Source organism: Temnothorax americanus, unplaced genomic scaffold (genome assembly GCF_048541705.1).
Source record: "Temnothorax americanus isolate GAGA-0224 unplaced genomic scaffold, ASM4854170v1 Scaffold31, whole genome shotgun sequence".
Classification (NCBI taxonomy): domain Eukaryota; kingdom Metazoa; phylum Arthropoda; class Insecta; order Hymenoptera; family Formicidae; genus Temnothorax; species Temnothorax americanus.
Genome location: NW_027509453.1, coordinates 2253865 through 2279898, shown reverse-complemented (window position 1 = coordinate 2279898; position 26034 = coordinate 2253865). Strand labels below are relative to the sequence as shown.

The 26034-nt window shown below is 42.5% G+C and overlaps 2 protein-coding genes across 3 annotated transcripts; one reads left to right on the top strand and one right to left on the bottom strand.

Annotated features, from left to right (window-relative positions):
- Nucleotide 1: 1 nt before the first annotated feature.
- Dnah3 (dynein heavy chain 3, axonemal) lies at nt 2-15076 on the top strand. 2 transcript variants are annotated; one of them, XM_077412981.1, is made up of 13 exons: nt 2-694; nt 807-1036; nt 1415-1684; nt 1823-2185; nt 2260-2470; nt 2591-2818; nt 3080-6904; nt 7115-7420; nt 7706-12748; nt 12834-12991; nt 13360-13565; nt 13971-14533; nt 14689-15076. In XM_077412981.1, exons 1-13 carry the CDS (start codon nt 179-181, stop codon nt 14983-14985), a joined length of 12216 nt encoding a protein of 4071 aa, XP_077269107.1. In that variant the 5' UTR covers nt 2-178; the 3' UTR covers nt 14986-15076. The 2 variants fall into 2 exon arrangements, with proteins under 2 accessions (XP_077269107.1, XP_077269108.1); XM_077412982.1 differs by lacking the exons at nt 2-694; nt 807-1036; nt 1415-1684 and having other exon boundaries at nt 2006-2185; nt 2277-2470.
- LOC143901061 (UNC93-like protein MFSD11) lies at nt 15000-25981 on the bottom strand. The gene is made up of 2 exons (XM_077413019.1): nt 25569-25981; nt 15000-18823 (listed from the first exon to the last, which is right to left on the bottom strand). The coding sequence occupies exons 1-2, from the start codon at nt 25653-25655 to the stop codon at nt 17528-17530; spliced, it is 1383 nt and encodes a 460-aa protein (XP_077269145.1). The 5' UTR covers nt 25656-25981; the 3' UTR covers nt 15000-17527.
- Between the last annotated feature and the right edge of the window lie 53 nt (nt 25982-26034).

Genomic DNA, 26034 nt, shown 5'->3' with positions numbered 1-26034 from the left:
GATATTCGTAGATAAAATAGCAAGTCCTATCAAGAACTTATCCATACATTTTCTAAGATTTAGCAATTTTGAACGATATAATGATAAGACATTTTTTTCTTTGGCTAGGCTTGCTAATGATATTTGCGATTAGAGAATGTGCCTTTGTATCTTCGATATGTTAACTTAAGTGACAGAAATGGCTGAAGGAAAGGAGATACGTGGAACTTCGGGCAAGATAAATGCAATAGCGGAACATAAGGATAATCCGTCGTCGGGAACGTCGAAAGCGCTTGTAGAAAAGCAAAAGTTCATACAGGAGTCTTCGTGGACGAGAACTGTCCCGTACAAACACTGGCATAGCTATGTGAAACCTACCGACAGTATAGGCAGTCTCTTCACACCCGGCATTCCCGCGTATCGAATCAGAACCGTGACCAAACGCGACGTCAAGCCTGCACGATGGCATCCTTTCAGTGCCGACGGAGTTCTTGCGAGTCCCCCTCGTGCTTTCATCGAACGACATAATGAAGAAGTTAAGCGAAGAATTGCAGCCGAGAAGAGACGTGACTCTTTGCCGGAAAATATAGTGAGCCTGAAAGATCTGGCGGATGATACGTGGTTGCGGAAGAAAAGTCGGAGTGCGAGAATCTTGATGAAAAAAAAGTTATCTCTACGCAAGGAGAGGATAACAAAGCGAAAGTTGGATCGGGAGGTAACGAGAGACATTTTTGTAAAACTCACAAGTGCTTCAAATAAAAGAATTTGAATTTTTTTCTAATTCAATTGATAAATGGATAATAAAAATATAGCATCGTATATTATAGATAAAACGTTATGTCGAGGCGGAAATTCCAAAATCCGTGGAAGAACAATTAGCCGAGTTAATGGCGATAATCGATAAGGAACAGGAACGGTTAATAAAACCCGAGGATGTTGCTAAAGTAGTTTATCTTAGAGATCATTGCATAAGCGATCATCACCTACAACCATACGATTACGTTAATATCGACGCAGCGAAGAATCGTATCATTGGCAAATTACAAGAACGGGAAAAGTAAGCATACGTTATTATATTTATTTATGCTATTTATTCGGAACAGTCTAAACGTTGCTCATTGCAGCGTGTTGACTTTGCCAAACGTTATTTAGTTTCCTGATTTGCCTCAGTATATTCACAGCATCATAATTTTACCGGTATGCGAAAATACAATAAAAAAAGTAAAAGTTAAGAATTATATAGGATCATTAAAGGAGCAGAGAAAAAAGAATATTTTAAAGAATGTTAAAGAAAATGTTTATAAAACTAAACATGTAAGATAGACAAGTATATTAATATATTTCAAAATTATTTTCAAAATGTGCCACGCATTTTACCGATTACGATAAGTTCATCATAGGATGCTTTTGTTAAAGAGAAGTGCGTTTCTTGCAGCTTTGACGTTATAATGAAAAGTTTGGAACCGGAAATAATTGATGACTATAAGCGAAGCCTTCGTAGCGCGATAGTGGATTATATCCTGATGGATTCCGATGAACGGAAACGTTTATCTATCGAAACGTTCCCTGTCGAATTCCCCGTTTTATGTGTTCGTGCGCCAGTGCCCTGGCATCAGTCCAAAGTCACGGCATGTCATTTGGTGCGGCATAATCTTTTTATCGGGAATGAAATACTGAGAGACATCCGAGATTTATGGTTTACAAAGTAAGATTGTATGATAGGCAAGCCAGAAAAAAAAGAATCTTATCTCTCTTTTCGATGCTTATAAACAATTGAAATAATTTAAATAAGGTACATTTTTTTTATTATCGAGTTATAAACTAGCGATCTTCTCTACTTTAGATATCGTCAAGTAAGAATAATTCAAATGCAAGATTTCGGCACGCTTCCCGTTCCGGCCGCGGAAATTGAACCAAGACTCGATGCTCTGTGCGTTGCTGCTACCGATCTTCTCGTTAAAGAATGGCTAGCCGACGTGGCGGAAATCTTTCTCGAGAAGAAACACGACTGGTCGCAGTACTTTGAGATGCAACCCGACGCGTCCACCGCGATAATCGAGAAGTACTTTCGTAGTGTCAATTCCCTATTGTCGAAACAATTGCGAATTATGATAATGAAGACGCTAGAAGATGTGAAAGACTTCTTCGTGCGATACGAAGCTGGCAATGCGTTCGAAGGAGATTACACGGATCTCATGTTTCTCGAGTAAGGTTCGATGATTCATTTCTAATACATATATATAAAGGGTGAACTCGAATACAGTAGAAATTACATTGTAGAACTCCTTTCATAACAGTAAAAGTGGAACCGGAACTTCTCACGACACAATTGCACTGCAAACCGAGCATCCTAAAGTTGCACACTATGATCTCGCGATGTTTTGACAAGATCATCACGGTGGGCGCTACGATACCCAAGATCGAAACCATTCTCTTTCCGGAATTGAAAGATGCGGGTCATTTATTTCCCATTTCACGATTTGAAGATACGGTAATTATATGTATAATATATATAATACATTTGTGTGGTGTGTAGGTAATAAAAAGTTGACGAGAGTATGCCAAACATTCGATGAATTAATTGCATGACACTTCTATCGCGTTATGGTAGGTATTGAGCATCATCAGCGATGTCTTAGACGTGATCGGTAGACATGCATCTGGTCCCGATAATTATCTCAAGTGTTACCAGAATTTGCTGTATATTACGAGCGGGGTAGCGGAGAAAAAATTAGATAATTTCTTTAAGCTCGAGCCAGTACCACTGTTGCGAGAGTTTGAGCAACAAATAAAGGCGTACGACGCTCTGCGAAAAGAGATTTGTATGTTTCGATGTAAAGTAAGTAACATAATTAAATATAAATCATAGTTAATTCCACAAGAAGAAAATCAATAATATTGTTTACATCAATACTAGAAAATTATATATCTAATCTAAAAACATTTTTATTTAATGTATTATAATATCTGCCTTTTATTCAATATAATATTATTTGAAATCAACAAATCAGGGTTCTCAGAAAAAAATTAATAACACTGCATAAAGGCATATCCGAAATTAATAATGATTTATATAATTTGGGTATTTCTTCGATAATAGATCCCGCTGAACATGATCGAGATCGATTGCAGTACCGTGAACGATACGATGAGAGAAATTCTGCACGCGCTTCGAAATAGAATATGCGATTTCTTTGCGGATGAATTACGAGCTAACAATCGCGAATTATGTTCGATCTTCGATGAAATAGCGGAGAACATTTCGAAGATGCCGGAAACAACGCAGCAGGTCGTCGAACTGTACAACTACTTGTGCGAGAGCCGCGACACGACAATGTTCAATCTGAGGAGACGATTAGCTCGTTCGATCGAGCTGACATTGTTCCTGTTCGATCATCTGCCGCCCTCGGATGAGGACATCCATTTAAACTCACGCACCATCACCTGGCCGAAGGAAATGGAGGTCGTGATGGAACTGGCGAGTAATAGATTGAACATGAGAAAAGACTTTTTAGAGACCGTACTTCGTACGAGACGAGATGCTTTTGAGAAGAAGATAGTTACGACACAACTGGCGATTGATCAATTCAAGCGGAAGGATCCGCCAGTCCTCACGATAGAAGAGATGGAACAAGCTGTGGAGGAAATTGAGCATATTTCCGTAACCATGACCGAGATTCGTAAAGAAGCCGAAGAAATCAACGAGGAGGAGGGACTGCTGGACATGGAGCTGAGCCCACACGTGGAGCTGCCGACTATGTCTAGCACGGTAGACACCTTCGACAAACTCTGGCATACTGTTTTGGAATTCCATCGGAATTACGACAAATGGTTCTACGGACCGTTTGTGGGTCTGGATTCCGAGCAAGTGCGCGAGGAGACTGAAAATACATGGCGAACTCTGTACAAGCTGTCACGAATGCTGACAGAGGTACCAGGCGCGAGGCGCGTCGCCGAGATGGTGCGCGGCAAAGTTGAGAAGTTCCGGCAGTTTATTCCAGTATTGCAGACTATTTGTACACCGGGTCTGCAGGCCCGACATTGGGAGGCGATCAGCAAGGGTGTCGATGTGACGATAGTACTAACGGACACTAGCAATCTGTCGGAAATGATCGAGTACGGTTTACCCGCTTACATCGCCAAGTTGGAAGAAATAGCTTCGGCGGCCACAAAAGAGTATACTTTGCAGCGGAACCTGCAGAAGATGAAAGAGGAATGGCAGGAAGTATTCTTCGAGTTGACTCCTTATCGAGAGACCGGAGTGTTTATATTGTCCGCCGTGGACGACATACAGATGTTGTTAGACGATCATATTCTCAAAGCGCAGACTATGCGCGGTTCACCGTTCGTGAAGGCATTTGAGGAGGAGATGCAACTGTGGGAGGAAAAACTGATAATGATGCAGGATATCATCGATCAATGGCTGCTCTGCCAGGCCACTTGGATGTATCTGGAGCCGATATTCAGTAGCGAGGATATCATGCGTCAGATGCCGACCGAATCGAGGAACTTCCGTAGAATCGACAAGATTTGGCGTAATATTATGTTGTATGTCTATGATAACAGACGAGTGACCGACGCTACCGCGATGCCAAATATGCTGCAGGAATTCAAGGTTTGCAATTTGCTTCTCGAGGAGATCCAGAAAGGTCTGAACGACTATTTAGAGAAGAAGCGTTTGTTCTTCCCGCGATTCTTTTTCCTGTCGAACGACGAACTCTTGGAGATCCTGTCCGAGACCAAGGATCCGCAGCGAGTGCAGCCGCACCTGCGGAAATGCTTCGAGGGTATCAGCAAGCTCCGTTTCACCAAAGACGAGGAGATCATTGGCATGCTGTCGGCCGAGGAGGAGTACGTGCCTTTGAGCGGCAAGATTTATCCGGCCGATGCGAAGGGTATGGTCGAGAGGTGGTTGTGCCAAGTGGAAGAGCTCATGGTCATATCGCTGCGCGACGTCGCCGAGGAGAGCATAATAGCGTACTTCGATGCTATGCGGGAGGAATGGGTACTCTCGTGGCCCGGTCAGATCGTCATCTGCAGTAGTCAGATACATTGGACTAGCGAGGTGTACGAATCCTTCGAGGAACGTTCCACGGCATCTTACTTGCACAAGTGCACCGATCAAATAGAGGATATCGTGGCACTCGTACGCGGCAAATTAGAACCCGGCGCCAGAATAACGTTGAACGCTCTAATAGTGATAGACGTGCACGCTCGAGACGTGGTAAAGCTGCTGGTTGATAAACAGGTCGACAATCCCTCGGACTTCAACTGGATAGCGCAGCTTCGTTACTACTGGCTGGACGACTGCATTACCGTCTCCATGGTCACGACTAATATCATGTATGCCTTTGAATATCTCGGCAACACATCTAGATTGGTAATAACGCCGCTGACGGATAGATGCTACAGAACCTTGATGGGCGCGCTGAAGTTGAATCTAGGTGGTTCGCCGGAGGGACCAGCGGGTACCGGCAAGACGGAAACGGCCAAAGATCTCGCGAAGGCCATGGCCAAGCAGTGCGTGGTGTTCAACTGTTCCGAAGGACTCGATTACAAGGCGATGGGCAAGTTCTTCAAGGGCATCGCGCAATCGGGAGCCTGGGCGTGCTTCGACGAGTTCAACAGGATCGAACTGGAGGTGTTGTCCGTGATCGCGCAACAGATTCTGTCGATACAGATGGCCATAAGCATGAAGCTTGACAAATTTGTGTTCGAGGGCACCGAGTTAAAGCTGAATCCCACCTGCAACGTCATCATAACTATGAATCCAGGCTACGCCGGTCGGCAGGAGCTACCGGACAATCTGAAGGTGCTGTTCCGAACGGTGGCGATGATGGTGCCGGACTACGCCATGATCGGCGAGATCACCCTGTACTCGTACGGCTTCACGGACGCCAAGAATCTCGCAGAGAAGATAGTTCACACCTACAAGCTGTGCTCCGAACAATTGAGCTCTCAGAATCATTACGATTACGGGATGCGAGCGGTTAAAACCGTGCTGATAGCGGCTGGCAATCTGAAGCTCAAGTATCCGAAGCGCGACGAGCATGTCCTGGTTCTTCGCGCCATTGTGGACGTTAATCTGCCCAAATTTTTGTCCCAGGACGTTGCTCTCTTCACCGGCATCTACACGGACCTCTTCCCGGACGTGCTCCTGCCTCAACCGGAACGTGACGAGCTGGTGGATCTGCTGAGGACGAATCTGCAGAAGCGGAATCTCCAAGCTACCGACTGGTATCTAGAGAAGATCGTGCAGATCTACGAGATGTTACTCGTACGGCATGGTCTTATGATCGTCGGCACGGCCCTGGGCGGGAAAACTCAGGCCTATCAGGCGCTGGCCGACTCTCTGGGCGATTTGTCGGGTATACGAAAAGCGACGATGCGAGAGTATCGCACGGTCTACCGGGTGATCAATCCCAAGGCCATCCCGCTGAGTCAACTCTACGGCAGTTTCGATCCGGTGTCGCACGAATGGAGCGACGGTGTGCTGGCCAACACATTTCGCGAGTTCGCGCAGTCCATCGCGATCGAACGCAAATGGATCGTGTTCGATGGCCCGGTAGACGCGATCTGGATCGAGAGCATGAACACCGTACTGGACGACAACAAGAAGCTCTGCCTGATGTCCGGCGAGATCATACAGATGTCCGGCAGGATGAATATGTTCTTCGAGCCAGCCGACCTCGAGCACGCCTCGCCCGCCACCGTCAGCAGATGCGGCATGATTTATATGGAGCCCTCTCAGTTGGGCTGGCAACCGATTTTCGAATCTTATAAAAAGCATCTCAAGGAGAAACTGTTGTTCGAGCAATACGAGCTCATTGTCGAATTGATCGAATGGTTGACCGAGCCGATATTACGTTTTATCCGATATAATTGTAAGACTTTTATAGACACATCGGAGATACATATGTTCTTAGTAAGTATAGTGGAAAAATCTATGTAATGCTAAACTTATACTCAATTTAATAAGTGATTCTGTTTAAAATAAAACTTGATAGAAAGAGAGAAACCGTTTGAACTTATAATAGTTTTTAAATAGTTTTTAAATGGTTTTTAAATGTATGTGCAATTTTTCATGTATTTTAACATAAAGTTTCAATGTAACATCTCTTTTTGTGTAATATAGTCTTTTACAAGAGTATTCAGCATGATGTTGGCAGAGGAGACGCAAGTGAGCACAGTATGGCTTCAGTGCGTATTGTTATTTAGCATAGTTTGGGGCATTTGCCCAACATTAACGAGCGACAGCAGAAAAACCTTCGACGTATACCTACGAAAACTATTACTCGGCAATATCGACGAGTATCCTAAGCCGAAGGTGTTCAAATTGACGAAGCAACAAATCTTTCCTGATAAAGGTACAGTGTATGAGTGGATTTACGACAAGAGGAACAACGGATGCTGGATATCTTGGATGGATACTATGCAGCAGGTAAGAAAAGCAATCATGTATCGAATGAGAGATAAAATTAGAAGGAAATTAACATTCCTCTTATATGTTTTTGAAATTTACTTGAGAATACGTGGATTTCATGAATTTTAAATATCGAAAAGGAATTTATAAAAATTAAATAATTAATAAAAATAAAATAAAATCTTTAATTTAACTTTAACAAAAAAAATTAATTAAAAAATAAAATAGTAAAATATCTAAAATTCTGTAATTTGGAAATGCAAAATAAGAAAATAATTGGCATGTAGAATACGTGCGTTTCAGGCACCTTTACCAGCAACGGCGAAAGCCAGCGAGTTGATCATCCAGACAACGGAGATGTCCATACAGCATTTTTTCATCAAACAATTTATGCGCCAATCGGTACCGCTTTTATTCGTGGGTCCGACGGGTACCGGAAAGTCCGCGATTGTATTAAATTACCTTGTCTCGTTGCCACGGGAGAAATTCCTGGAGAATGTTATGAACTTCAGCGCGCGCACGAACGCGCCGCAGACGCAGGAGATGGTCATGTCGAAGTTGGACAGAAGGAGGAAAGGAGTTTATGGTCCCGCCATGGGGAAGAAGTGTGTGCTATTCGTGGACGACCTCAGCATGCCGCAGGTGGAGATCTACGGCGCCCAGCCGCCGATAGAATTGCTTCGTCAGTGGATAGATCATGGCTATTGGTTCGATCCGAAGGACACCTCGATACTGTACCTAGTAGATATCTTGCTGATCGCGGCTATGGTACCACCTGGAGGTGGCTCCAATGTCGTAACACCGCGATTCACTCGTCACATGCACGTGATTGGTATCGATTCTTTCGAGGAACCCACTATGACGAAGATCTTCTCGTCGATCCTCGACTGGCATTTTGCCAAGGGCTTCGCCCCAGAGATTTCGCGACTAGGTAAGATGGTGGTGAACGCTACCTTGAATGTGTTTCTCGAGGCCATCAAGAATTTCCTGCCGACGCCGTCGAGGAGCCATTACAAGTTCAACTTGCGTGACTTCAGTCGGGTTATCGGCGGCGTGCTTTTAGTGCCAGCTACTAGAATGAAAGATCCCGACAAGCTTATTAGATTGTGGATTCACGAGGTGTATCGAGTTTTCCATGACAGACTGATAGACGATACCGATCGCGAGACGCTGTTCGGAATGGTGCGACACACGTGTTACGATCAGCTGCGCCAGCCATTAGACAAGGTGCTCGCTAATTTGCTCAAGCCAGGTGAGAAAGCGATCAGGAGTTCTCACATTCGCGACCTCTTCTTCGGGAATTACATCGAGCCCGACGCCGACCCGAAGGTGTACGACGAAGTGACGGATCTGGAGAATCTTCAGGAGAAAATGGATTACTATTTGGCCGAGTATAACGCGGTTTCGCAGACGCCGATGAACCTGGTGCTGTTTCGATACGCCATCGAGCATGTCTCTCGCGTTTCCCGAGTATTGTTGCAGGATAACGGTCACGCCCTGCTCGTCGGAGTTGGCGGTTCCGGTCGCAATTCTTGCGCCAAACTGGCGACCAGCATGTGTGAGTATCAGATACATCAGATCGAGATTACGAGAACTTATGGATCGGCCGAGTGGCGAGAGGATCTAAAGAACTTACTGTTGCGCGTTGGTTGTGACGGCAAGCCCACCGTTTTCATCTTCGGCGATCATCAGATCAAGGACGAATCCTTTATCGAAGATATCAACATGATCCTGAACACCGCGGACGTGCCGAACTTATATGCGATGGACGAGAAGGCGGAGATACTGGAGAAGATGATGACCGTCGCACGAGATGTGAGCGGCGGCAAGAAAGTGGAAATGACACCGATGGTGCTCTATAATCTGTTCATCGAAAGGATTAAAAAGAACCTTCACATAGTTTTGACGATGTCGCCAATAGGCGACACTTTTCGGAATCGTCTCAGGATGTTCCCATCGCTCATCAACTGTTGCACCATTGACTGGTACACAGTCTGGCCCGAAGATGCCCTTGAGAAAGTGGCCAGGATGTCGTTGAGAGATCTCGATATCGGCTCGGAACTGCGAGAGAAATGCGTGCAGATGTGCAAACAATTTCACACGAGTGTCTCTATGTCGAGCGAGGATTATTACTTGACTTACGGTAGACGGTACTACGTCACGCCCACAAGTTTCCTGCAACTAATCAAATCATTGTACAGATTGTATGGACAGAAAATCGAGCAGATCACCGTGCAGCAGAATCGCTACGAGACCGGTCTGGAGAAGCTGGACTTCGCTGCCGGCCAAGTGACGATCATGCAGAACGAGTTGCATCAATTACAGCCGAAGTTATTAGCGCAGTCGCAGTTGAGCGACAAGCTAATGATCCGTATCGAACAGGATACTGTCAATGTGGAGGCAAAGAAAGAGATCGTGGCGGCTGATGAGGCCTTGGCGAACGAAGCAGCTGCGGCGGCTCAAGCAATCAAGGATGACTGCGAAAGCGATTTGGCAGAGGCTACCCCAGCGTTGGAAGCCGCCCTATCGGCATTGGATACTTTGAAGCCGGCAGACATCACGATCGTGAAGGCGATGAAGAGTCCGCCGGCCGGCGTTAGATTGGTAATGGAGGCGGTTTGCGTGTTGAAGGGTGTAAAACCAGATCGAGTCCAGGATCCGACGACTGGTCAGATGATAGACGACTATTGGCCCGCGTCCATCAAGTTGCTGGGCGATATGAAATTCCTAGAAAACTTGAAGAATTTCGATAAGGATAACATACCACCCGCGTACATGAAGCGTATTCGCGAGAAGTTCATAAACGACCGGAGCTTCCAGCCGGACGCGATAAAGAAGGTCTCCACTGCGTGCGAGGGTCTCTGCAAGTGGGTGCGCGCTATGGAGGTGTACGATCGCGTGATCAAGGTCGTGGCGCCGAAGAAGGCGATGCTGGCGGAAGCGGAGGCCGCGCTGGCCACGCAGATGGAGATGCTCAACGAGAAAAGAGCCCTATTGCAGGAAGTAACGCAGAAGCTGCAGTCGCTCAACGACGAGTTCGCCGAATGTATGCGCGAGAAGAAGAAGCTGGAGGACCAGATCGACTATTGCAGGCAGAAGTTGGAGAGGGCGGAGAAACTGTTGGGCGGTCTGAGCGGCGAGAAGAGCAGATGGAGCGAGACGGCCAATAAACTGGGCGCCAGCCTGGGGAACGTGATCGGAGATGTTTTACTGTCATCCGGAATGGTGGCCTATCTGGGAGCGTTCACGGTGGAATACAGAAACAAGCTGATTGACCAGTGGCACGCTTCTTGCTTGCAAGCGGCTATACCATGTAGCGCGAGATTTAATCTAATCGATATACTGGGCGAGCCGGTAGAAATCAGGGGCTGGACAATTCAGGGACTACCGGCCGACAACTTCTCGATTGAGAACGGTATAATTGTGAAGCACGCCGATCGTTGGCCGCTCATGATCGATCCGCAGAATCAGGCAAATAAATGGGTAAAGAACATGGAGAAGCCGAACAAGCTAGCGGTGATTAAGCTCACGGATCCCAATTACGCGAGGGTGATGGAGACGAGCATTCAGCTGGGATCGCCGGTGCTGCTGGAGAACATTATGGAGGAGATCGATGCAATCTTGGAGCCTGTGTTGCTGAAGAACGTGTACAAGCAGCGCGGAGTGCTGTACATGAAGTTCGGCGAGACCGTGCTGGAGTACAACCCGGACTTTCGATTCTACATCACCACGCGTTTGCGAAATCCGCATTACCTGCCTGAGATTGCGGTAAAGGTGACTCTACTGAACTTTATGATCACGCCTCAGGGTCTGCAAGATCAGCTGTTGGGCATAGTCGTGGCCAAGGAGCTACCAACGCTGGAGGAGAAGAAGAATCAGCTGATAGTGGAGGGCGCGAATAACAGGAGGATCTTGAAGGAGATCGAGGATAAAATCTTGGAGGTTCTCACGACGTCCGAAGGCAACATACTCGAGGATGAGACCGCCATCAGGATACTCTCGACCTCGAAGATGCTGTCGGAAGACATTCAGGCAAAGCAGGAGATTGCAGTGAAGACCTCGGGGGAGATAGACAAAGCTCGCAACGGTTATAAACCCGTCTCAAAGCACGGTGCGGTTCTCTTTTTCTGTATCTCCGAGTTAGCTAATATCGATCCTATGTACCAGTATTCGCTACCGTGGTTCCTGCACCTCTACATCATGGCGATAGCCAGCAGCGAGCAGTCGGTAGATCTGAACGCGCGAATGAAGAGTCTCAATTCTTACTTCACGGCAAGCATCTACAGAAACGTGTGCCGTTCCCTGTTCGAGAAGGACAAGCTGATATTCTCTCTGGTCCTTTGTGCCGGTCTGCTACGCGCCGCTCATAAACTAGAAGAAGATCTCTGGGTGTTTTTGTTAACAGGTGGAGTAGCTCTCGAGAATCCTTATCCCAATCCCGATCCCTCATGGCTGTCCGACAAATCCTGGTCAGAGATCGTGAGAGCTAGTCTTTTGCCGGGTCTTGAAAAACTGAGGGAGTCCTTCCAGTCCAACGTGTCGCAGTGGCAAGCATATTATGATCTGTCGAATCCGCAGGAGCATCCTTTCCCACCGCCGTTCGAGCACGAGGACGAGAGCTTGAAAAAACTCGTGATCCTGAGATGCGTGAGAACCGACAAGCTAGTCGCCGCCGTTCAGGCGTTTGTCATCCACCATATGGGCGCGCCTTTCGTGGAACCTCCGCCCTTTGATCTCCAGAGTTCGTACGACGACTCGAGCAACGTCACGCCCCTCATCTTCGTGCTCTCGCCCGGATCGGACCCGATGGCCGGACTGATCAAGTTTGCCGAGGACCGCGGGATCTCGAAGAAGAATCTCATGACGATCTCGCTGGGCCAAGGCCAGGGTCCGATCGCGACCGGCATGATTGAGCGCGGTATCAAGAGCGGCGAGTGGGTCATCCTGCAGAACTGCCACCTCGCCGTGTCGTGGATGAAGGAGCTCGACCGGATATGCGACGAGATTATCGTGCCCGAGAAGGCGCATCGCGACTTCCGTATATGGCTGACTAGCTATCCGTCCAAGGGATTCCCGGTGACCATCCTGCAGAACAGCGTCAAGATGACGAACGAGCCGCCGAAGGGACTGAAGAACAACCTGCTGCGGAGTTATCTGAACGATCCCATATCGGATCCCAAGTTCTTCCGCGAGTGCACGAAGGTGGTGGAATGGAGGAGATTGTTGTTCTCTCTGTGCTTCTTCCACGCGGTGGTGCAGGAGAGACGAAATTTTGGTCCACTCGGTTGGAACATACCTTACGAGTTCAACGAATCCGATTTGCGTATCTGCATTTTGCAATTACAGGTACGGTAACATTTTTTTTATTTTATTTTATTAACATTGTTATAAAACAGAGGATTATTATAATTGTGCTATCTTGTTGATCTAGCTGTTTTTAAATGATTACGACGAGGTACCGTTCGACGCGCTCACTTATCTGACAGGAGAATGCAACTATGGAGGCAGGGTAACTGATGATAAAGACAGACGCTTGCTGAATTCGCTGCTGAAGAATTTTTACAATCCCGAAGTTATTACAAATACAAAGTAATATTGCTCGTTCTCAAGACCACTTATATAGAATTGAACTTAGACTATATAATCTGAGTATTCTTGTCTTCGATCTTTCCATAATGAAAGAATTTAAGTTTAAATAAGAAAATTATTCATTATACATTTCTAAAGAGATTATAATTTCAATAACATTGTAATCTAGTGTATTGTTTTATTTAATTTATTTTAATTCTTTTTAACGAGTAAAAAAAATATTTAAAACTTTGTTTTCAATTATTTAAAAGATAACGTTTAACATGGTTATATTTTTCTTAAAATTACCAAATTTGTCAAATCAAAACATTCTTGAGTCTTTTAATTTTTCCGTTATTAATATCTTGTATAATTTGTAATCTTTGCAGGTACTCGTTTTCCCCGAGCGGAATTTATCACATGCCGGAGGACACCGATTATGAAGGATGTCTGAAGTACATTCGCAGCTTACCGATAAGTCAAATGCCGGAAGTTTTTGGCTTGCATGAGAATGCGAACATAGCGAAGGACAATCGAGAAGCGATGCAACTGTTGGCCGGTGCGCTTTTAACCCAGCCACAGATCAGCGGAGTAGGCGAGTAATATACATACTTCTTTATTTTCAACCTTAAATCAATTTTCATAATCGCTGAAATCTCTTTATTGCTTTTTGCAATTAAAATATTGTTGATGTTAAACTTACAATTAGCAATATTACGTTAAATTTATTAATATACAGTTTTTACGTGGCTCAATGCATTTAGCTTAGGCTTTGTATACACTACTGAAAGAGAGTTATAAAAACATAGCGGAAATAATTCATTGAAAATTATAATATTATAAATATTTTACGCAATTTTTTATTGTAACGTTGCCATATAATACAGCAATATATAAAAATGTTGACCAGAAATCTGTTTGCAGTGATGCAACGTTGCTGTCTCTTCGTGTCACGATATAGCTCGCGTAAAAATAAAATGTTCACTAATTTTTTCATCAGGTATCGAGAAAGACACAGACGAGGTAGTTTTCGCGCTGGCCGGCGAGATTCTATCGAAGATGCGACCACCGTTCGATATTGAATATGTATCGAGCAAGTATCCGGTACTCTACATGAACAGCATGAACACGGTGTTGCGTCAGGAACTCTTTAAATTCAATGAGCTCACCGAGGTCATTAAGGAAACATTGGACAATGTACGAAAAGCCATTAGAGGGCTGGTACTGATGTCACCGGAATTGGAGGATGTCTACCTTAGCATGAGTATCGGCAAGGTGCCGCTTGCTTGGGACAGAAAATCTTACCCCTCGCTGAAGCCACTCGGCAGCTACGTGAACGATCTGTTGGCGAGATTACAGTTTCTGCAAGACTGGATCGACCGCGACGCACCGAATGTGTTTTGGATATCCGGCTTCTTCTTCACGCAGTCGTTTCTGACGGCGGTGTTGCAGAATTACGCTCGCAAGCACAAGATACCGATTGACCAGCTGGACTTCGAATTCGAGATCACCCGTTTCGAGACGAGCGTCAACGCTACGCCTTCCTACGGGGTTTATATAAATGTACGCAGAGTTTTACTAACGTATAATATTAAATAATAGTTGTAAAGTTAAAGTTCGACTTTATATTAAAATTCTATGGTATTATTTTATCGCGATGTGTCGCTTTTATTTATGTTTTTTTTTTTTTATTATCAATCAATCTTCATTATCCTCAGGGTCTCTTTTTGGAAGGAGCTCGATGGAACAGAGAGACGAGATTGTTAGACGAATCTAAGCCTAAGATAATGTTCGACGTGCTACCTATTACATGGATAAAACCTGGCGAAAAGGCTAAATTCGACATAAGAGACGTTTATTACTGTCCAGTGTACAAGACGAGTGCTAGACGCGGTGTATTAGCTACTACAGGACATTCTTCCAATTTTATACTGTACATCCTAATCCCGACGGATCTGGACGAATCGCATTGGATTAATCGAGGTGTAGCTGCCCTTTGTCAACTCGATGATTAATGAAAACGATAAGGTATAAATCATCAGAGCGATTTATATATGATGATTCGTTGTATCAATGGACAATATATTGAAAAACTGATGAAGAGAATATATTTAATGGAATTCATTAAGTAGAAATATTTTAGTTATTAAGGAACTTTCGCGCAGTGGACCTTTACAGCCTTCCTACATATTAAATGGCAGTCGTGTGTATTTTTAAACTATCATATAATATGTTCAAGACTTATAAGTCAGGAACAGGTAGATAAAATTCGCAGAATCGAGAAATTAAAAAGTACAAATATTTTTGCAATATTATAAATATATTTACTAATAACAATCACACGTCATCGTCATTTATAACATTGTTTAATCTCATATATATATATATACATTATAACTGCAGTCCATTTGATGCTGCAAATGCTCTGAAGCGTTTTTCTTCTTCTTTGTTCATTAAAAGAAAGGAGAAAAAGAATGCTTCAAAGCATTTATAGTGTTAAGTGGACCGCAGCCTATATCGTCTAATATGATAAATTTATATGAACATATATATATATATATATATATATATATATATATATACATATATAGATATCATAAAATTTCATTCATAAACTATTTAACAATAAAAACAATAATGATCATTCTTGATTGATCCGTGATCGGGATTATACGTGCTTTTAGAATAAATCGTGATCTTTCTCTGTCAGGTACATGTCCAAGGAGCAAATCTTATATGCAGAAAAAAAAATATTCTGTACAAACATACGCATTTGTATTATGGAATGTAACGCGGACTGTAATATATGCGTAAGAGGAACTACAACACGAAGTCCTCTTTCTCTTTGCGAAAATTATGGAGGCAGGAAATGCGTTCTCTAAAAGTATCACGATGTCTCGCGCGCGCGCGTATACATATTCATTAGTAGAGTATCTTCAATAGAATTTTGATTGTCAAGAGAATAGTTGATCATCATTGATATTTCTATTTGCATTTTTATCCACTATCATAAAATATATCTAACACGTCCATGATTAAATAAAATATAAAAAAAAAGAGTAGAATGCATGGGTATTGCATAGAGGATGTCTCAAATGTCGCATGATTAAACCTTAACAAAAAAGATCTTAGCTTAAAATTTTGTTACTAAGAAACTCGTGTCGTTTTGCGGTTTCAATTTAATACAATTTTCAATTCAATTTCAAGATTCGATTTTTTATTTTGTATTAATTTCTCTTGTGTTTTTTAATTCTTGCTCTAGATTTGCTTTAGGAATTGTGAGGAAAGTGTCCGACATTTAATACATCTTGCATGCATGCCGCAGTTAATCTATACGTCCGCCGCGATCCTTGAGGCAAGCGTCGATCAATGAAGGAACAAGATCCTTAAGTCTGATCTCGGACAATTCAATCGAGTTTCGAGCTGTAAATGTCACGTACCGTTGTGCGCCCACACACATACACACGCATAAACATACGATCAAACGATAAAGTCGATATACTGCGTTACGGACTAGTTAAACGCGAGTCTTTTTCTGGCGAACTCATGTTACAGACTAGTTAATCACAAAATCGCAGTGCGTTGCAAAACTGGTGCGAACAATCGTTGTTAAAAACAAACCTGATCTCGTAATTATTAACGTTACATGTAATTAAAACTTACAAAAAGGAGCTCGCAATGAATGCAAAGGACGCTTACACAGCCTTCGAGTTTGTGGATGAAAAAGATATAAATTATTATCGATTAGCTCGCTATAATTCTTACATTCCGATAACAATATCGAGCAACCGATTAGATCGATGCTTTTAAAACAGCGTCTTTCGACTCTCTGTGAGTGTCGCAACATTTTCAGCATAATGAGAACGTTGACGCCGATAAATAAATGCATATACATGCATCTATTTATTGCATTTATAGATGCATGTTGGCACACTTGCATATATAAAGATACCGCTTTAAAGGAGATACTATCTAAAGCATAGTTATAACATAAAATATATATATATATATATATATATATATGTATATATATATATATATATTTTTTTTTTTATATATAATCCCGAAATATAAAGTGGATATTGAAAAATATTTAGAAACTGGAAGACCATGATACATTTCTGATATCCTCTTTGTCGTTATCGATCGTACGATGATATTTTCATGGACTTGAATGTAGAGACTTCTTACAAAAGCATGGAATTGTCAGAAAATGAAGATCATTACGAAAATTCGCAATTTCTTCACAGTTGATATCCTTAACTATGGTGCATATGTTTACTATATTTAAAATGTTGTAAAGATATATATTGTAAAGAGTCTCCAATTATAGGATTCATGCATCACGTAATACTTAAAATTTGCAAGGTTATCTTATCATTAATACACTAAAATAATTTATGTTAACGTTCGAGCCGACCGTGAGTTGTTCGCTTTACTTTTAACGCGGCTTTCCGTGTTCCACGGTGTTATCTCTCGAGATCTTTCGCGCACTTGATTTGCATCTGAATTCGCTGTGTGTCTTTGCAACTTAACGAATGTATCTAACTAGCTTTATCAATCTTCGCCGCTCGTGGCGTCGACCAACGCCGGGTCAGTCTCCCGCGGGGTCTCGTTGTTCGACTTTTTGGCCTTGTGTTCGACGTAGCAGAAGGCCCCCGTACCGAGAAATATAGTCACGAGTAGCACCGCGAGCTGTATATGCAGTCCCGCCTCGGTGGAGTACGAGAAGCTGATGGCCGCCGCGACAGATTGGCAGAATTTAAAGAGAGCGAAGGCCGGCGCGCTCTCGTTGGCGAACATGACCCCCAGCAGCGAGTAGACCTGCGTGTTGAAGCAGGCGTCGCCAAAACCGAGGGTAACACTGCCTATCAGCGCGAGGGGCGGCGAGGGCTTGATGAAGCCTTCTTTGTCCGTGTCCCCCCACGGGGCGTCGTTTGGCAGATTCAGGAAGATGGTGACGAAGGCGAACAGATGCACTACCAGACCGGTGATCACCACCGGCCAGCCGCCGCACCTGCCGGATATCTTGGACGCGAGGATACCAAAGATCGCGCCGCCTAAGACCTCGCCGACGCCGATGCCGATGCCGGAGTATCCCACGAAGCTCTTGCGATTGGGGCCCATTTCCTTCACGAAGCCAATGCTGTTGGAATACACGCCGGAGTAGAAGGTGAGCTCGAGACCTGTATAGATGAACGTTAATGACAGGATCAGCATGTTCGACGTGAGAAAGAGTTTGATCGCATCCACGAAGGCACGCCACGCGGTCACCAGCGGTTTTTCGCGTTTTGGTTCCGGCAGGCGCAGCTCTTTGTCAGCGTTCGACACCCCCTCAGCCTCGCCCAACGATAGCTTCTGCGGCGTTTTTCTCAGGAAGAGCAGCACCCCTATGCCGATCACCGCGACGCTGGTTAGCACGCTAAATACGATCGTCCGCTGCTCATGGTCGATATTGGGCTTCGTAAAGATTAAGGAGACAAACAAATTGCCGGCGAACTGCGACATCTGGAAAATCGCCCAGAATACACCGGCGTTCCGTGACATGGTCTCATTGTCACTGTTCTCTGTCAGGTATTGCCCGTGACCGGTCCATATCAGGGCGGCGCCGATCCCGACGAGTACGGACATGGAGTACAGCAGGGCTTCGTGCGGATAGAAAAACGAGGCGATGAACAGCACGTAACAGCAGGCGCCCGTGAGTATCGCCACCCGTGGCCCGGTCACTGAGATGTACGACGGTGCTAACCAGTTGCAGGTCGCAAACACGGCGTAGATTATGGCCAGGCTGATATAAGCATCAGCCTTGAACTCTCCCTTTCTTTCCTTTTTGATGCTGTCCAGGATAGTTTGCTGCGAACAGAGGAGATCGACGTGAGAAGATCAGCATACTTCTAATACGCTGTTCCTTGCAACGACGTCACGTAAACTTTCTGCGATTCCGTCGAGTTCCTATTGTATTATATGTATGAAGGTCGGTCACCGTTGGACGACTCACCCATAGCGACCGACTTGGAAATTCCAATTGGAAATAGTCGCGCTGCATGTTATATGTCAGATAGTTTCTCTTTCATATGAATGAGAGACTATTCTGTATCTCATATAGCATTTGCTGTAAGGGCACATTTCCCAATTAATTTGGGAACTAAGTTTTTTCTTCGTGAATTTAGTTGAACGTCACCTCTCTCTCTTTATTGTATTTAGTACAAAATGCAGATTTTACTGAAATGAAGTTGACACATATGTATCTGTTTTATTTTAGCCATTGAACAGTGGTACAAAAAGTATTTCGGATGATGTCGTTGGAAAGTGACCAAACGAGAAACGGGTAAGAATTCGAAGAATGTTAATAAGAAATAAAGCATCAGAAAGCGCATTGTATTGCATATAATTCCGGTATCCTTTTTCAAGACTGAAACTGGTTATTCTGTATTTACAAAAACTACAAAAAACAGGACTATAATTTACGTATCAAGGATAACCACAGAATACCAAGTGATGTAGGAACGTTGCTTTATATTTTTTTGATGTGCCATTAGAAGAATTTGGGATGGTCTGATTTAATGCGCTGCATATTAATTGTCAATCTAAGAGGAAACCTTTCTTCATTTCCTCTTTCTACAATTTCCTTTTTTTAAACAGATAAGGATATATAAAATCATTTCAGAAGGAATTTATCAGGTTGGAAATATTACTCGTGCAATTTTTAAAATAAGGCGAGATACAAAAACATAAAGAAAAATATAGTCATTTCAATAGAAAAATTGATTAAAATAAATAAGGATCGTTAATGTGCGTTCTAATTAATAATCATTTGGGCAACGGAAGATTCGTAATGAAAGCGCATTCGCGTTATTCACGATTTCACCTATCGCCATTATCGTATCAGGAGCGAATCGGTCGAACGTAATCGCGTTCTCATAGTTTCAACTACGCTTTCACACATAGGAAAGCATAGTAGCTTTATTTTACGTCGTATTTCCAGATCTACCGCCAATTATTTCGCGGCGAACATCGTCGAATCTTGTTCGCGCTCGAAAGTTATCAGTAATCGACAGTCGTATCACTATTGGTGATGTAACATGCAACGCATCAGTTTTTCTTTTCATATGCATATTACGCGCAATATTAACGTCATTACAAGCTGTAAGTTTAAGTAAATTCTGACAAAGAAAGAAGCTGTGGATATTTTCGCCGATTTCATTACAATGTATAGATATTTTTTTTTTGTTTATCGCTAATATGATTATTCACATAAGTACAATGTTCTATGTCAAGATAGCGATTGTCAATACGTAAGCGATAATGACGAACAAGGGCGATTTTTCGGTGAGATAACAATATATTTTTTGACGAATATGTTTGTAGCCTCGTTTTCATAAAAATTCGGTGTCAAGTATTCGTACTGATAACGGCGTTCGATAAGATCTGCACTGGTATTGCAAGAGATCATATAGATAGATGTTTACATAACTTTAACATTATTGACCTCAATGCAACTCTCGAAAGAAATCTATAAGAATTCTAGATAAAGAAAGTGCAGCAAATCTGGGACACGTCGTATTTTACTTTTATTACATTATTGCATGTTAATAAAACAATTTCCGTTTCCGATAAGAAATAAGTAAAATTTAAACGCGTAACGTGCAAATTAAAATGCGTCATCAATAATTCTAAATTTTTCAATTTTTTTATTATTACAAATCTCTTAAAAAGTTCAATGATATTGAAATTACAATTCCATTTATTAAATTTCTTGCTTGTAGAAATAAATGTTACAAATGTTTGTAGATTCTTTAATATCATTATCTATATTTTTCAAAAAATGTTCTTTAGCAAATAAAAGCGTTTATTCTATTTAATTTATTCAGTTAAAAATTATCATAAATCTAAAACGGTACGTGTGTTATCTACGAACTTCTCTTATCTCTTCCGGTAGCTATATATTTTGCATAGCAAAATACATTGTATGATGACATTAGAAAATTCAATTAAACTGTTTACACAATCGAAACACATTTATCAGTTAATGAAACATATTTATCGACGGTCGTTTGTGAGTGCAAGTCTATTTCCTTAACTACCGAACGTTTAGTTAAGGAAATATTTGTAGCTAAGAAAATATTTGTAAACCGAGTCCCTTCTTGGCAATGTAAGCTGAAGTAATAAATTTATTCTAACTACCGAACGTGTCGCATAGATAACTGACGTTATTCGACGAGGTCTCCTCCTCCTTTCTCTTATATACACGAGACTAAAAGTGAAAGGAGACTGCGTCGTATCTCGTACAGCTGCATCAACTAACGAGGCATTCTGTTTTAGATATTTCTCTGGGCGCGCTATCAGGGGTCCAGGATTTTTTCGTCGAAGCAATGAATTACGCCTGATTGAGCGTCTCGTCTCTCTTCATCCGAGGGAGTCTCTTCGAGAATCCGAAGTCATTATGATCCTCGGTGAATTGCGACACGGCGAAGGGCGACGCGCAAAGTGAATTCGGCGGGAACCGGTTGCGTCGGTTCAGGTTTTCAGTTCAGGATACAATTATCGAGCACGTCTAGGATACATTTCGTTTTTGCGTTGGCGAACTCTCTCTTTCGCCGCACTCTTCGGCAGTCCGTTTCCAGAAATTCGCTACAATAGGCAGGAGGATTTCGCGTCTTGAGGAGTTCTAGAGTTTCTAATACGAAGTTCCGACGATCAAACGTAAAGAAAGAGGAAGGAACATAGTATCCGCAGTATCAATTTCGTTATGTACAAAAATGTAACACCGTTTTGTCTCGAGATTGAATACTTTGCATAATTTAATCGGATCAATTCCCGGACAATCCCCAATTTCCATTCTACGATAATGACCGGCACGTTATATCGCTCGAAATTAACGCCGAGTTCATGTTTACACGAAGCTCAAAGTTTACACGAAGTTCAAAATAACGAGATGTGAAATAATTGCGTCGATAATTAAAGAATCTGAATGCAATTTAATTTAATCACGTGCATATACAACGTAAACTGCACCTTCCGATGCGCTGCAAGAGGCGATATGAAAAGTAGGTAATCGTGAAATTTTAATTGGAGGATTAATCTTCAAAATCTTTAAAAGAGAGAATTAATATCTTAGCTCTTGAAAGATTAACGTAACCAACCGATGAACTTTTTACGATTAAACGTACAAAATAAAGCTATCACCGCGATTATAAAAACTTTCGCGTAAGAAAAGTGCGATAAGATCGCCCAGAATTATACGTTATCTAATTATCGTTATTCGTTATCGTAAGAATTCGTAATTGACATGAATGTCCGTTATTTTCGGTTAATTGTCAAAAATAAACTCTGACATAGCGTTAAGGATACTTCATTTTGAATTAAGTTTTCGAATTACTATTAATTGGCAGAGAACTTTTATTAAGACAAATATTTTTTAAAAGGCGAGATTACGAAATATCATCGCTCTAAAATCGTTGTACATCTAAAACGACTTTGAAATCTTCGTAAATGATTAATTTTTTCATTATGCAAGTGTTGATTGATCCAATATATCTAAATTACAGTTACAGTTACAATTCTTCGCTTTCTCTTGCAAAATTTAAGGAGGACGGTCCAGAAAATATATCACGGTAGAACTCTGAGAGCGCCGGTGATCCAAGCTACGCCACTGTACGGAATATCAGAGTAATCTATGACTTTTGTGGGCTAATCGGACTTGACATCGTTAGCGGCCGGTGAATTCCCGCGCGCGCGGGAACAAAGACCGTCGATCGCGCCGCGGCGATCAATTATTCGTCGCGCGTCGGGGTGAATAGAAAAATTTCACAGATATCGCGTATCCGTAGATACTTCTGAATTACGGAGATAACGGCGATAATGTTTAATAACATTACCAGAGCGGCTCTCTCCAGAACACGATTCTCGCGCGCTCTCAGATTACCCTCTTACGATATCCCGCGGAATACATTTATGTAAGTCTTTTTCAGATAGTGGTACGAGGTATGAAGTTCGAAAGATCATTCATAAAAAGAAACAAGCGAAAAGCAATTATGCAAGAGGACTGAGCGGCTATATAAATATTGTTATTATATCCTGAAACAATACTCCCTAGTCCTAAGGCCAGCTCAGGCTGGCTCGCTACGCGAGGACAGAAACCTCGCGTAGAGCAGGTTTCTGTCCCGGGGAACAATTTCAGGTCGCGCAGATAAAGTAACAATTACGAAACGTTAAAAGAGCTGAGATAAAAAAAAAACTCGGAGAGTCAAATCATAGAGATAGAGGTAACGTAAACAAATTCATGTATTAAATATGAGGGAAAAAGATAAAAAAGAGAGAAAGAGAGCGACGAGAGAACTTAACGTTCCTAGCGATAGTATTTAAAAGAATCAACGATTTTTTTCTCTTTATCTTTAGAATATTACAAAATAATTGTCTCTAGTCGTCCGGTAGTCCCATTCTGTAACTCTTAACGACAGTGCTATCGTTATATTGCCGCGTTGCGAACCTTTTTTACCATATATTATACCAGCGCAACGCCAATATAATGATAACGACATGCACTGTCGTTGAGAATTGCAGAATCAGGGCCCGGAAATTGTTTAGGTCTCATCCACCAGGCATCGGTTTTGGCTTTTGAGGGAGAAAGCTCTAATATGTAATGATCGTTCACAGACCGCAGATGTTTCGCAATGCAGAAAGTAGTCGATAATGCTATCGTGTAATTTGCAGGCGTTCAAGCCTCGCGGTCGACCGGTTCGCTCTTTGCCTTTTGTGCCTTTTGTGGTAATTTCTAAACCACGCGACTAATCGACTATCTGTACTTTCTAGGATTTTACAGACTAATGAAAATGTTTTATTTTCGTCGCAGCGGTTAAACGTAAAATGAAAGTCAAATCGTTTGTTATCGAGGCGTCCAGCGAAATTAATTTCCCATTCGTTCTGCCTCTTTTTCTCTCTCTGAACTAAAATCACGTTCGCTCTCCCGCATCGAGCGTTACTATACCTTTGGGTGTTCGTCAACGTGGAACACGTGGGCACGGAAAAGCGAAAGTAATTCAGACAAATCGCTTACGTTTGAACGTTTAGTACTCACTTCTATCAATATAGATCAACTTTAATCTCGGCTTAACTTACCTTTTATTTTTTCTATTTCTTAAAACTAAAAACAAAAGAACAAATTGGGCCGAGATTAAAGTTAATTTATATTGACAGAAATAGACGTAAATGCCACGGAGAAACCTCCACCTCGAGCTCGCTGGAAAAGGGATCTCAACGTTGATCACCTAATATTATCCAATCATCGTTAATCCTGCGAGAATGCCTGCGTCAGAGGGAATGAAAGATCGCGTGGCAAATAACGTTTTTCCACGTTCAAACGTTAGAATTGCAAAAATGCATTGTTTTAAAACCAGAGAAATCTTTGTTACGCTGCATTTATTAAAAACAAGTTATTTCACGAATTTTATTGCTTTATTAATTATATATTGTTTAGTTTTACACAAATAATGATTGTCTCAAAGTAAATAGACTTCGATTTTAATCACGCATTACTTCACCGCGGATAAAACTAATTGTACGTTTCGTCGATCGTGTTGTAAAAAATGTTTTTCCACGTTCCAGCGTTTTGGAATTGTAAAAATGCATTGTTTCAAAACCAGAGCAATCTTTATTACGCCGTGTTTATTGAAAGCAAATCACTTCTCGAATTTCATTGCTTATTGTAGTATATTTTTCAATTTTGCAAAATGATTGTCTCAAAAAAAGTAATTTTAAAATAATAAATATAGAATAATTATTTATGTCCGTTTAATCACGCATTACTTCACTGCGGATAAAGCTAATTATAGATACTTTGCCGATCGTGTTGTATAGAAAACGTTTTTCCACGTTCAAACGTTGGAATTGCAAAAATACAGTGATATACAGTGAAAACGAGTTAAAATCAGAGAAGCCTTTATCACGCTGTGTTTATTAAAAGCAAATCGCTTCTCGAATTTCATTGCTCAGCAGTTACATATTTTTCATTTTTACAAATTGATTGTCTCAAAGCAATTTTAAAATGATAAATATAGAACAATTATTTATATGTCCGTTTAATCACGCATTTCCTCACCGCGGATAAAGCTAATTATACGTTTCGTCGATCGATTGCGTAACGTAGAAGATAAATACGATAGATTAATACGATGTGAAATTGTTAACGATAAATTTGTTTTCAGGGCGAACACACTGGATTGCGCCCCGAAAAGAAACAAATTTTTAACTCGCATCAGGGATACAATCGCAGATTGTCGAGCGATCGCTGAAATAGCGCGCATTGTCGCTTACCTGTCGTAATTAGAATACAAACCGTTTCTAAATCAGGTATCGCTCCGAGAGTGATCTCAAGGGATCTTTCAAGAAGTTAAAAGAAAGCTCGCGACGCGCAAAGACCCGTCTCCGTTCGTACGTAAAGTATAACTTTCTACTCCGAACGAATCGAGCCATCATCTCGATAAGTAAGTCGCAGTTTAAGCGACAATGGAAAACGCGGAAATGTGCCACGACGCAAGTACGATAATAATAATAATAATAATAATATCGATAACAATTATGTGCGGCGCTCTTGTCTCACCTCTATATTGCCCATCGTTTGAAACGCCGTGAAGACCAGCATGAATCCCACGCTGAGGAGAATCACGTTCAAAGTGGAACGATTCATGATGATCGCTGGACGGTGTCACGGTTTACACGCGTGTACTTATATACCTGTCGCGCGTGCGGCACGGGAGTGTGATTCGCGTTTTGCGCGCTGCCTCGAAGCGGACTACTCGTCGACGGCTCCGATACTGTTGACCGCCGTTGACTTGACAGACGCCAGACGGTGGCCGCATGGGCGGTATAGAGGAGAAACCCCGCGCGGGAGCGACAGCGCCGTGCCCCGTGCCTGGCATGTTGCTGTAAAAAGAAAAAACAGCTGACGTCGTGAAGTTGGCGGTGAGTCGCGCGACGATCTATCGATCGCGATCGTCGATAAGTCGCTCTTGATTCTCAACCGACAATCGAGTTTTGTTCGATATGCCATCGATCGATCGATCGAT

Coding starts and splice junctions, on each gene's coding strand:
- Dnah3 (XM_077412981.1), top strand. CDS start 179: ATGGCTGAAGGAAAGGAGATACGTGGAACTTCGGGCAAGATAAATGCA. Junction 12,749..12,833: donor TCTGCATTTTGCAATTACAG/GTACGGTAACAT, acceptor TTGTTGATCTAG/CTGTTTTTAAATGATTACGA. Junction 14,534..14,688: donor CCTACGGGGTTTATATAAAT/GTACGCAGAGTT, acceptor CATTATCCTCAG/GGTCTCTTTTTGGAAGGAGC.
- LOC143901061 (XM_077413019.1), bottom strand. CDS start 25,655: ATGAATCGTTCCACTTTGAACGTGATTCTCCTCAGCGTGGGATTCATG. Junction 18,824..25,568: donor AAACGATGGGCAATATAGAG/GTGAGACAAGAG, acceptor CTCTGTTCGCAG/CAAACTATCCTGGACAGCAT.